We start from the raw sequence: 13,084 nt of genomic DNA, 5'->3' as shown, positions 1-13,084 counted from the left end.
AGATTTTAAGGAAGCTTAGAGGTTGTTTCAATAGTTTGGATAGGTTTATGAGTTATCTCACTAGAATATCATATGATATCTGTTACAGCCAGAAAAAGTTTCAGTTAATTTCTTCAGTTAGAAGTGCTTAAAATTATTAAATGCGGAGATTAGTTAGATTAAAGTTGGATTTGAAGTTTCAAGAGTCATGAAGCCTATATATGGGCTGTAGCGTAGTTTTCAAATCATTTCTTACTCAATAAAGCCCTTTTAGTTGCTTGAACTTCAGAGCCTATTCCATTATTTTTAAGCTACTTCCTTTCCCCCTCAATTTTATTGTGATGTTCTATTACTGAATATCCATTAGTTTAATCATCTTTAAAGTAACACATTTTGGCTTCTAAAGGAGTTAAAAATCTGAAATTTGTGAATTTTAGTTGCCAAACTCTAGCAGGTCAGTTATGTAGATCACACAGTCAACCAAATTGCATAAAAGCAAATGACAACAATGTGTTTATCAACAATAATGTGGGACCTGCTTTCCTTATCTGGAGTGAGATGTAAGACACAAAATTTGACAAGAATACTGTGCATTATGCAGCAAAACAAAACATCACTCAATCGCACACGACATCAGAGTAAAAGGCTATTGTCCTGCGCTGACAGTTCTGCACATTAAGCAATTCCACGTCGAAAACTTCAAATTGTTTTGCACTGAAAAATGTGGATGGTCCAACCTGCAAAAATCAAGACTTCCTCATTCGGGCAGTTTGTAAAATATTGCATCGAACCAAATAAATTACTAGGGCAAGGTCGACCATAAGGTCAACGAAAGCAGGAAACAAATAATCAGAATCCAGTCTCATTATCATGTTGGTTGGAAAACTTACATTCATATGGGTAAATGATCTTGATAGTGATTTTTCATTTTTCTCATATTCAACAATGTTTTGAGGAATGGAAAAGAATAAACCAAGCTTAGTTTAAGTCTTCAAACTTAAAGTTACTTAAACAAGGATGTTTACAAGTGTTTGACATACCAACCCTGGAAAGGAAGGTCACCATGCTGAGACATACAGAGTTAAAGCATGATAGTAAAATCATAGAATTATATTAATATCAATGCATAAACCAATTAGACTATAAAATATGTACTTAGATCAACAACGATACATCAAGCATAACAATAAAAAACAAAAAAGTGACCAATTAGGTTTTCTTCCTGATAGTCAAGTCAGCATGGGTCCAATACAGAAGTCCAAAAAATGTGTTTGTCAAAAGATTAGTTTAGACTTTAGATTGATTTATACCTATGTTTTTGTGTGATTCTTTCATTTATTTTTATCTGTATTTACATTATTATGATGGGGCCCAACATTAATGGGCTTCGGTGGCAATTTATATAATTACAATAACTTTATATCTATATATCCAAGTGGTGCCACTATATAATTACAAGAACTTTATATCAATATATACAAGTGCTAGTGGGGTTGGAGTGCTTTTGGAAGGATCTTAAGAGCTTAACAGGGTATAAGAGCATGGAGCTTAACATAGTATAAGAGCATGGTTAGGTATGTTAATCATCCTGGAATCCGAACTTTCCATTCCTTTCTCTCTTATCCTTTGGTTATCCCTTTTGCTATTGGAATTGAGACCTTGTACACAATTGTCTTCTCTGCTATCGGAGTTGTTGCACCTTGATCTTGCATTTTCTGCTACCGGAGTGATGCAGGGCGATCGAAGGTTGTATTAATACTTTGCTCTAATATCAAACTAATATAGGACGGATCTATGGAAGGGACGCTAGGGGTGAAAGGATAGGTGAAAATTAGGTTTTTAGATTCTAAAACATGTGATTAGATTGGAAAAATATTCCAATTAGGTTTAGCGTAGGTTTTGAATCGTGCAGATATATTCCAAGAATGTGTAGACTATGCTAGGAAGGTTCAGAGAAGGGTTTTGGAGAGACTTTAGCTATCAATTCCGTTCCATTACTGCTGAAACAGACAAAATAGTTTGTTCCGGTCCGGAAAACACGGTCAAAATTTCAGTCAACTCTGGTTGGTCCAGTCTGTTTTGCTCTGTTCCGAGTGGAACCGATTATTTTTTTAAATTATAGAAGTGCCCTCCAACGGCTAGATTTTGTTTTTTGACTATTATATCCTTATGTTATATCTGTTTTTTACCGTTTTATAGCAGTTTAAATGGTATTTTTCATCTTTTAACCTCCCTGAAAAAACCCTATATAAACTAATCTAAGCCCTCATTTTCTTCATTTCCTCTACAGATATAGGCCCTCGTTTTTTTTTTAATCTTTTATTGATGTATTGAGAACTAAGGCAATGATGATATGCACCTCCAAATCCATCCTCGCCATGTCTGCCCAAATCCCATTCTGTCCATAAGATAGTCTAAAGAATCTCACTCTACCTCATCGTAAGCTTTTTCCATATCTAGCTTGCAGACGATACATTTCTCCCCGACCTTGAAGTAGTAATTGACTACCTCATTCGCAATCAGGCCACAGTCTAAAATTTGTCCATCTCCAATAAAAGCTGACTACTCGAGATGATCTTTGGAAGGACCCTCTTCAACCTTTCCGCCAGCACCATTGCCAAAACTCTATATATAGAGACAACCCATTAAACTGATGGGCCTGGAATCTGCTATGTTAACCATTCCTTTTACTTTGGGGATGAAGGCAATAAGGTTGCACATGTTCCCATGTCAAGTTCCATTCCTGTATGGAATTCCCTGAAGAATTTGCCAATATCCTCTTTAATGAAATCCCGGCAGCTCTTGTGTGGACTGTTGTATAGTTTCTTGTAATTGTTGTGCACTCTCTGTGCAGACTATTGTGGATTGTTCTACCCTCTTGCTATGTAGCCGCATTGAGTGAACAATTGTGCGTCTTGGGGTGGACAGCTGCCTTGGATTGTTGCTTCATGTAAACTATTGTGCCATCTTGTGGATTGATATGCCTTCTTTGCATGGACTGCTATTCCTTCTCCATGTGGACTGCTCTGCTTTCATGAGGATTGTCGTGCTTTTGTTAAGGGTTGTACTGTCTTCTTGGGGACTGTGTTGCTTACTGTCCCATTACTTCATAGAGGATTTTTGTGTTAGAGAGGAGTCTGCTTTGACTTCTTCATAAAGCAGAAATGATTCTAGTAGAAGACATTGTGTTGTTGTCATAGGATGTGGTTATGAGTTAGAGGGAGACCACGGCGGTGGCAGAAGGCGTGTATGATATCGTATGATGAATCTTACTGCTTGCAAGTTGATACAATTGAAGACTCTTGTGGAAGAGATGAGTTTCAAGGTTGACATCACATTATAGCAGATTGTCACTTGTTTGTGGAAGTCAGTCTTGTAGTATATATTCCAAGATGGGCATGGATGGTATCTATGCTCCAACTCGAGGGGGAGTATTAACAGTTTAGTTAATTTAGGTTGATTTATATCTATGTTTTGGTGTACTTATGCCTCCACACCGGCTGACTTTTCAGCAGGTTTTCTCTTCATTTATGATGTGGCTGCTTTAACAGTTTAGTTAATTTATAATTTATATCTATGTTTTGGTGCACTTATGTCTCCAGTCTCCACCCCAGCTCATTTTCAGCAGGTTTTGTCTTCATTTATGATGTGGCTGCTGTCAGATGCAACAGGCTATCTGCGAAATGCCTTCTGCGATGGACGCTAGCAAATCCCTTATTTTTATGTTTATATACATTATTAGGATGAGACACATCATTAATAGCCCTAAGTGGCAACATGTAATATCAATAAATTTAGGGCAGTGATAAATCGACCCCCAAATATCTTAAATCGACCCCCCCCCCCCTGTGTCTTTCTCTCTCCTCTGGGTTAGAGAGCGAGAGGAGAGAGAGATAGACACATAGGGGGTCGATTTAAGATATATGAGGGTCGATTTATCACTCCCCTAAATTTATATACATATATACAAGCGATTGTGGGGTTGGAGCTACAATCTCTAACCGATCTGAGATCTTGAGCGGGTGGATAGAAATGACGGGCGAGGGTAGCTTGCTCGTAAAGGAAGGACGTGTATGGTAGTCTTTTTTAGATGAGAACAGGAAGGGCAATTGACTGCAACGGTTTTCACAGAGCAACTGTAGGGAGACAACATGAAGCAAAGCAAAGGGCAGAGCTTCGCAACTCCCACAAAATCTTTCTCCTCTTTCTTTGTTTTGTTCCATGTTTTCTGTTTCTCTCTTCTTCTTCCTTTCTCTTCTTCCACAGAGTGCTTATTGATGGATTCTTGAGGGTTCAACAACGTAAAAAAAAAACTTTTAGAAATATAAAAGAGCACTCCTAACATAACTCGAAACCTTTAGCTTCATGGCTTTGACACCATATTAACCCAAGAATTAATAAATATCAAGAGCTAGATTGAATGGGAATTCCAATGCACCTCCCATATTTCATGATCGACATGGTGTACCTAAGATTGAGATCCTAGCTGTCCACTACCAATGAAAGGTTCAAGAACAAATGCATGAGATACATAAATTGCCAAACCATCCTTTACCAGTGTGACAAGGTTGTTCACAGGCATGCTATACAATTATGCTTTACGTAACGAGATTTGTTCTCAAGCTTTTACTATTTCTGTACTGTAACTTGTCTAATAAAAAATATTAAAAAAGAAAAAAGAAAAGTTGAAGCACAAGACAACTTCAGAAGAGAGAGAGAGAGATTTGAAACTCACAGGGGGTCCAAGTTCTGGAGGAATGATTATCCTTCGCTTTCCCCCTGGCCTCATATCTCGTATTCCTTCCTCAAATCCTGCATGGTTTTATCTATCATTCATCCACTTAATATAAGCATGTGGAAAGAACAGTAGAATAACCTGACCTTATAACTACAATTTCACCTGGAACCAATGTTTTATTGCCTAAACGGATCTTGGCTGGAGCACCCTGCAGGTAGGTACTATCAATCCGACGACCAGATTCATTGTATCCAACATAGTGAAATGTTAACTGTAACCCAAATGATCCATCATCAGGATTCTATTCTAGTATAGCAATCAAATTTCCGTAGATGAACATGCATGAAAGAATACAGTTGCTAGAAATTAATAAAAAAAAAAGGAACCTACTATAGACAAGTAAAAAATTCAAATTCCAGTTTCATATTTGAATAGCAGAATTATGGTTAATTGGGGTTGGAAGGTAATTACTACTATGTCATCTCTTGGGTGTTATGTTTCATCCTGAGCCCACATCGGCGAGTTCTACAATGGACAGTATACCTGACCTATGAAGGGGAGGAGATGTTTTCTTTCTCATGGTTGTAGAATGGATTCAATGTTGCTCATCTGATACCAAAGGAGGGTGCTCACAGGCATGTAATAGTTGTTTGGCAATCTCTGTCCTTCATAATCTTGCGGTTTTTTCTTCTGCTAATAAAATTTTATTTTCTTTCAAGAATAAAATGTCCATGAAACCATTCTGATATGATATAATAAAATAAAAATTACAAATTTCTCGGATGGCATGATGATGTAAAGGTTATTGTTTATGTTCTTTACGACTTTAACTTATTATTATGGGAGTTTGATTACCATTTGCTGATTTGCATTGCTTCTCTAACATGTTCATTGGATTTTGAACATTACCAACATTTTTTTTGAATGAAAACTAATAAAAAATGGCAAAGCCTGGAGAACCGAGGTGGTGCAATAACAAACCAAAAAAAAAACTAACAGTAAACGCAAATACAGCCTCAAGGAGGAAGAATATATAAAAAGTCCAATGGTACGTCGACTCCGGATCGGGCCAGTTCATTGGCTTCACAGTTAGTCGGGCATCAAAGCATGCTGGAATGTCACGGTGTGGCCCTCAATCTGGTCTAGAATCTTTTCAATCGCATCAAAGATTCTCCAAGGGAAAAGGCTCCCTCTAGTCATCCATCTGATCAAGTAAGTCGCCTTCCACTAATAGATTGTCTAGGTCCCTAGAATCCACCAAACGGATCCCATTCATGAGAGCTTGCACCTTCTCCTCGTTCGAATCCTTAGTCCCAATAGGTCCAGAAAAGGCCCATTTAGTAACACCTTTCTCATCTCTAAGAAGATGGCCTACATTAGTTGGGCACAGGTTCCCAATGTTCGATCCATCAAGGTTGAAAATTACCAACATTCGATTCATATGATTGTATTTTCAATGATACCAACAACATGCTATTAACAACAGATTAATTCATCTTCATCATCACTACAATTATAATCACAATAAATAAAGTTTACCAGTAACACAATAAAATCCCATAATTGTTAGTGAATGAATAACTGTTTCTAAAGAAAATGAAGAAAAAACCTGTTGACCATCCTCTGGGCAATCACCTTTACCAACTTCTATATCCCGGTATATAAGTCCTGACTCACACTTTACATAGTTGTCAGATGTCACTACCTTAACCTGAAAACCTGGAGAATATTCCATAGATAATCACCATTCAAAAAAAAATTCATAGATAATCATTATTTATATGAGTTTGCATGGAAAACTAACTTTTATACTAGAGAAACAAACAATTACGCTAGTGAAAAGCATATTTTCAATGACCAGTATTTTAACGATTAAGAAAAAACTTACAGTAAAAATGAAGAAACACAGCAACTGAAAAAGAACCGAAACAAGTTACCATGTTTGATGTACTCAATATGCATAATTATTTAATAAATAGCATCATATAGCTTAAATAATGTGTGTTCATGTGTAAGTGCATATTATTTTCAACAATTTAATCACTTTCAAGTTGGCATGTGAAAGCAGCCGAGGATGTGAGTATGTTACATGATCACCAAGGAGCAGGGCAGTATGGTACGGGGCATAAACAAATCCTGGGTGATGAATCTGAAGAGCAACACCTTAACAAATAAATGATTTCAAGTTGATGGTAGGCATTTTACAACAAGCAAGAAGCCTAAGGTACTGTTCCAAGTTCCAACAAACAATAAGCTGCATGCACATCAAGGGCTAAAGATGTCTTTTTGCCAAAGGCAGTGGCATAAATTTACTCTGCAAAGAGGGTCATCAAACCGAAAAAGACACAGAAATCCTTTCAACTATATATATGCTGGTACAACAAGATTAATTCCTAAATAAAGCCTGTCATAAGTTGCTTGATTTGTTGTCAAACAGCCAACCCTCTCTCTACCAGGAAGACAACCACTGAGTTTAATGGATGTGGATATTAATGGTTGCTGGGAAACAGGTTCAGATAATTGAGCAAGAAAGAAGAACTTTAATAGAAGAACTGAAAGAAGTATGAAAGGGCAAAAGATCTGCGCGCCATAAATATACCTTTATCTATATCATATCTAGCTAATGAAAACAAATGATAAGAAACTAAATAATCCTAGAAATTAAAAGAACAACAGCAGCTTTAATGAGGCATGGTTCAGTCACGAGCAAAGCATGATAGTTAAATGCGACAAAGATCATTCTTGTTCAGTTACGAAGGCAACAATGTGACATATTAATTTACATAATACAAAGAGTAATACTCAAGATTTATGCAGGACAGTGAGGACTTGAGAATCAGCAGTACGTGAACCAATGTCACTCAAGACTTCAAGTAACTGAGGAGATCTGTATTGTATTTAGTGAGAAGAAACCCCATTTCAGTATTCCCTAGACTCTAAATGTTTAACCCACTTCCCCCATTAGTCATTGCTTGTGCCAAGTCCCCAGTTCAAGGTTTCATTACCTTAGTACGTGACTACAGTTTTACAGTTAATGAAAATAACTAGGGGCCCGTTTGGATGCCCAGAAGAATTTGATTTGGATTTCTCACATTTGCAGCCCTTTTTGCACTGTGATTTGGATCCGGATCAAATCCTTCAATTTCCAAATTAGCGACTGACAGTGAAAAAAATCAAATTTCCAAATATGCTGTGGAAATAAGTAATTGGAAATCCACAGATCAGGCAGTTTCCTTCACCCTCGTGGCTCCTCAACCTCTCCCCTCCACTAGGAAGTACCCCCTTCCCCCTCTGTCTCCCTCAACATGAGCTGGCAGATCTATTCATCTTGTATTCAAAGCTCAATTCCAAATCCAAATACAAAATATGAAGTATCCAAACAGGCACTAAGTGTCATTCCTTGGAAATGAATGCAACAAATCAATTACATTGTAACAAAAAGCCTGTGTCGTTTCACAACTCTGGCAGTCACTTTTTAGTGAAAAATTGTGCATTCATCGTTTCTGAAACAGAAAACAATTACCCTAATAGTAAACTATAGCAGTAATAATAGTAATACTACTACTAATAATAATAGTAAACTATAGAAGTAATAAGAATCGTAATACGAATAATAAATATGCATTACCTTCTCTAATGAAATTTGGGAAGTCCTCCGGAGCATAATTTGCTTCTTGCATCTTCTTATTTTGTTCAAGTAAGCGTTTTTCATCATACGGGCTCCTACTCTTTACCTTTCCAGTGGCAGGTAATGTCATGAGCGAGCCCAAGGATATCAATGACAATAAAAGGAAACACCTACGTCCAGTATCTTCTTCATAATACTGTACACATCCATTCCATTCTTCACCTTTCAAGGAACTGTTCCCCATAAAACAGTGAGAGTATTTATGAAGAGATGGAACAATTAATCTATACATATTTCGAAATAGGAATGCCTTACCTTTCAACTTTGAAATTGTGACCCACACAGCATAATGGAACTTGCTTTTTTTCGAAACAGAGAGTGCTAAGTGTTTTATGAAAGGATAGCCTTCTACCTGCATGAAAAAAAAAAAAAAACATGTTGAACGTAAATTTTACAAATAGATCCATTCTCTAAAGATTAATCCAAATAACCAGTACGCATAAAATAAAGCAATCTACACACCATGTCCTGCGTACACATAATACAACATCGCACATTTTTTTTTGTTCAAATCTGCGGTCAGGAAGAATTACATGATTTCTTTTTTTGAAAGGTATGAATTACATGAATTTTTTTTTTTCATTTCAAATCTGCAGTCAGAAAGAAGTACCTGAAAAAATTACTCATGAACAACCTGAATTTCAGTTGGCAAAAAATATACATGAATTGCATATTTGCATGATTAACTCAAAATGAGAAACACAGTTTCATAATTCTCAGTACTTCTAAAGCTCCTTTACATTATTAACTAAAGGGTGATGAAATGGGATTGCTGTTAACAGACTGAAACTGACATCCTTCAAAATTCATAGTTCATTTGTAAATAGAAATGCAATGGAATGTTGTGCATTTATGAGGCATTTGATAAATAACAAACCTAGTTGTGAAACCTCAGGGTTTCTTTGACAAGCTAGTTGAGTTCTGGTCACAATACCCAAAATTACCAAAAACCCATTTTGGATTTGATAGAATCGGGGAAGAAGAATCAAATGAAATCCATAAGAACTTCGAAAGACGATCTTTACACCAAACTGTTAAAACCCATATCGAGAAAACACAATATAAGTGGAGTTATGGAAATTTGAGAAAGGAAACAAGGATATGAAGGGGTTTGTGGTGGGAAATCCAGAAAAGGGTAGAAAGAGACTTACATGGAAATGAAGGCACAAAGGAGGTCGAGATTATCTGCATGGTTTTCGTTTAAGAGTTTCAATCTTCCAACATTTATTGGGCTTTTGTCTAGGATGAGTTTCGTAGAGAGGGAGAGAGAGGAAACATTAGCCTTTCTGCAAGACAGACTCTATCTTCAAAATGGTATTACATGGACAAATCTACCCTTTCTCTTTCTTACAATGTCAAGCATGCCTACGCGGCTACGCCTTTGCCCCCTTGGTGGCTGATTTAAGTAATGTGTGCGAGGGAAGTATAGTATTTTTTAGAAAGTATAGTGGGACCCACTTATCAGGATGATCCAAACCGTTCATTTTATGAATCCCAACGTAAAGAGTTCATAAGAGATTGATCTTAACCCTTTGATCTAAAAGTCATTAACTCAACTCAACTCAGCTAAGCCTTTGTCCTAAACTAGTTGAGGTCGGCTAACGAATCCTTCAGAAAATGTTCATGAAGAAGGTAAAAGGATATATCCGGCTCAAGTTGACTAAGTTTGATCCTAACACTAGTTGGGTTCGTCTATATGCATTATCTTCTTCCATTCGTAGGTCATGTTCTATGTTATGTTCTTAGCCCTCAAGTCTTTCCTTAATATTTCTACCCAAGTTAATTTCTGTCTGCCCCTACGTCTTTTTACTCCATCAACTTAGCACAAGTCACCTCTTCTCACTAGAGCATCCAAAGGCCTACGTTGGATCTCAAAAAAGTCATTACATTATAAAATTCTCTACAGGCCAAAGGCTTAGGATCATCCTATGGGAATGATGTACTGTAACAACCGGCCCCGCGCACACATATTAGGATTTATTTATTTTATTTATGGTAGAGATGGAGTGTCATTAACAAAACTAAAACATGAGTAATTTTCTTTCTGCAATAGGGTGCCTTTAATATAAGAGGCAACAATTATATTTTGTAGGTTTAATTTTCTGAATCTAATAAACATTACTCATAGATGTTAGCCAACTAAAAACATACGGTTAACCATGACATACTGCAGGGTTAGTTAATTCTATCCTCAAGTTTTGCTAGGATTTTGCATGAAGGTCCTTATGACCCACTAAGTAATAAAATTAAGTTCCTATATTTTATTCTCAATCACATTAATCTTAACCAAGCACCAATTCGTAGGTGGAAAAAAATAGCATGTTCTTTTCTTAGGAAATGTGCAACAAGAAATTATTTTCTTATAAGGCTTATCTCTTAAACCATCTCTAGCAAAGTCCAACTATCAAGACCTTAGATAAGCTAGCTTTTATGAGAGTAGTTGGATGGTTGTCTCTATGATATTATTTTTAATTGATTTAGAAAGAGAATTGAATAGGGACTTTACCTTAGCCTTTTCTTTATAAATATTATGGAGGGTGCAAGGAGCTATTATTTTCTATTAAGTGGCTTGTTTGAAGTAGAAAAGAGAGAAAGATGAAGAGACAGGAAGAAGAAGAAACACAATAGGTAGGTGAAAATTACGCTTTCATGTCGTTTAAATGCATGTATGCTATTACTAATACTAATCTCTCATATTTAAGTTTATGTGAAAGAAGAAAGCTTCCTGATATTAGTAATAGCATACATGGAAGCTTCCTAATAATTGAACTTGTTTTTTTAATCTCTATGAGACTTATGTTTAAGGCAGTACCACCCTCCTTTGAAATTCTACACTGCCATACACTTGAAACATGGAATGTGAGACTAGGGCTGCAACATGGTCGCATTGGGTCGGATTTTTCAAAACCCTAGCCCAACCCTGGATCCTATTATCCCGGCCCTGACCGGCCCTAACCCTAAGTCAGGGCCGAAAAACCTCAACCCATTGCCCGTCCTACAGGGCTCAACACGGCCCTGGCCCACCCTGATTGAACCTAGTGCAAATACCTGTTAAGACTGCCAAAAATAAAGCAACCACATATCATATAGAACAAAATGATCAATAAACAGAGAAAGGGAGCAAAATAAGACAATATGAATTCAACAACATGACGGGCAACAGAGACAATTAATAATAATAATCTAAAGAAACATCAATCTAAGATAATAGAAAACATTAGCAAAAGAAACATGCACAGATGGTTCAATTCTATAATAGAAAACTTAGGGTCGGGCTGACCCGAGGTATTAACCCTGAACCCGACCCGACCCTGAGTCAGGGCCTAAAAAATGAACCCTAGCCCACCCTTAGGGTTGGAAAATCCAGCCCAGACCCTGTTCGGGCTCAAGGCGGGTCAGGGCTGACAGGGCCAAACTTGCACCCCTATGTGAGACCATACTAATGAAACTATAGACCCAATTAAGCCTAACTAAAGCTACTCACTGCTAGGCCTAATCTTAGATTAGTAAAGTGCATTTGATGAAATATAATATGTTTTACGATTTTATGCACATACATATATAAGTTGGCTAAGAATGATTGACTAAAAGACATACTAAGAATGGCATGTTAGGGATTAGGTGGCTGCAAAAGACCTAATACTATAGTTTGGAAATATATCCTCATTAGCAGATAAGGACTAAAAAAAACAGGCCGCTAAAACAGACATAACTTTTCAATCGCTTGTCCGATTTGTGAGTACTTAAACTCGTTGGAAAGATCTCGAAAATATCTACAACTTTGTAGTTTACTATTTTTCGAGATTCTTCCATCTAGAGGTCCGAAAATGTTGTTCAAAAACTGCCCGCTGCATTATGGCGAAAATGCAAACATAACTAGCTAGGACTAACAAAAACAGTCCGCTAAAACAGACATAACTTTTCAAGCGCTTGTCGATCTGTGAATGTTATACTCGTTGGAAAGATCTAGAAAATATCTACAACTTTGTAGTTTACTATTTTTCGAGATTTTGTAATCTAGAGGTCCGAAAATATTGTTAAAAAACTGCCCGCCGCATTATGTTTGGAATGCGTAATTTTCACATTAGACTTAAAGGGGACTCTTTTTTTATGTGTTTTTGTACTAGAAAATCATTCCCGGAATTGATAGATTAAATCTAATAAAATGAGCTACATGAGTCCTTTATTTTTCCTAATGTGTGAAATAGAGTAAGTACATGTTTATACAATTATTCTTGCTCTTTCTTGATATCTTAAGAAATATACTCTCATACGGCCATGCTAAATAATGTAACCATATTTGTTTGTCTCTTAGCATGTTGGAACTCGTAATTAAAAGAATGATAAAACGGGTATGAAAGGAGGGGTTATGCATCATGGGCCTTCAAGAATATCCATACATAGTTTTGCAAACCAAGATCCTAAGTGTTTAACTTATTTGAATGTTTTTCCAAAACAAGAAGGAAATGATTTAAGGACCCATGTATTGCATAGCACTATTGAATGCCCTATATCTATGAAATGACGTGGACTAGGCACTCCTTTCGTACACTGGTAAATGGGTTGAGTGGGTATGTTATGATAACTATGATATATTATGACCTTCTCGTAGGCATGGGTTGTGCGAGAGGTGGGTATTGGTATTCATACATTTTTAACTAGCAATGTGCATATGGTTG

The 13,084-nt window shown here is 36.7% G+C and overlaps 1 protein-coding gene across 2 annotated transcripts; it reads right to left on the bottom strand.

The window, feature by feature from the left end:
* Window positions 1-433: 433 nt before the first annotated feature.
* Window positions 434-9,737, bottom strand: LOC143884973 (FKBP-like peptidyl-prolyl cis-trans isomerase family protein). Of its 2 annotated transcripts, none has more exons than XM_077388876.1 (7): window positions 9,557-9,737; window positions 8,661-8,757; window positions 8,346-8,578; window positions 6,327-6,436; window positions 4,880-4,925; window positions 4,715-4,791; window positions 434-716 (listed from the first exon to the last, which is right to left on the bottom strand). In XM_077388876.1, the coding sequence occupies exons 1-7, from the start codon at window positions 9,594-9,596 to the stop codon at window positions 597-599; spliced, it is 723 nt and encodes a 240-aa protein (XP_077244991.1). In that variant the 5' UTR covers window positions 9,597-9,737; the 3' UTR covers window positions 434-596. The 2 variants fall into 2 exon arrangements, with proteins under 2 accessions (XP_077244991.1, XP_077244990.1); XM_077388875.1 differs by having other exon boundaries at window positions 4,880-4,988; window positions 9,557-9,731.
* Window positions 9,738-13,084: the final 3,347 nt, after the last annotated feature.

This window comes from Tasmannia lanceolata, unplaced genomic scaffold, assembly GCF_043159265.1.
Source record: "Tasmannia lanceolata isolate RefF3 unplaced genomic scaffold, GAP_Taslan_0.1 ptg000008l, whole genome shotgun sequence".
Lineage (NCBI taxonomy): Eukaryota > Viridiplantae > Streptophyta > Magnoliopsida > Canellales > Winteraceae > Tasmannia > Tasmannia lanceolata.
Note: the sequence above shows the minus strand (reverse complement) of the source record. Positions and strands in the feature narration are given on the sequence as shown.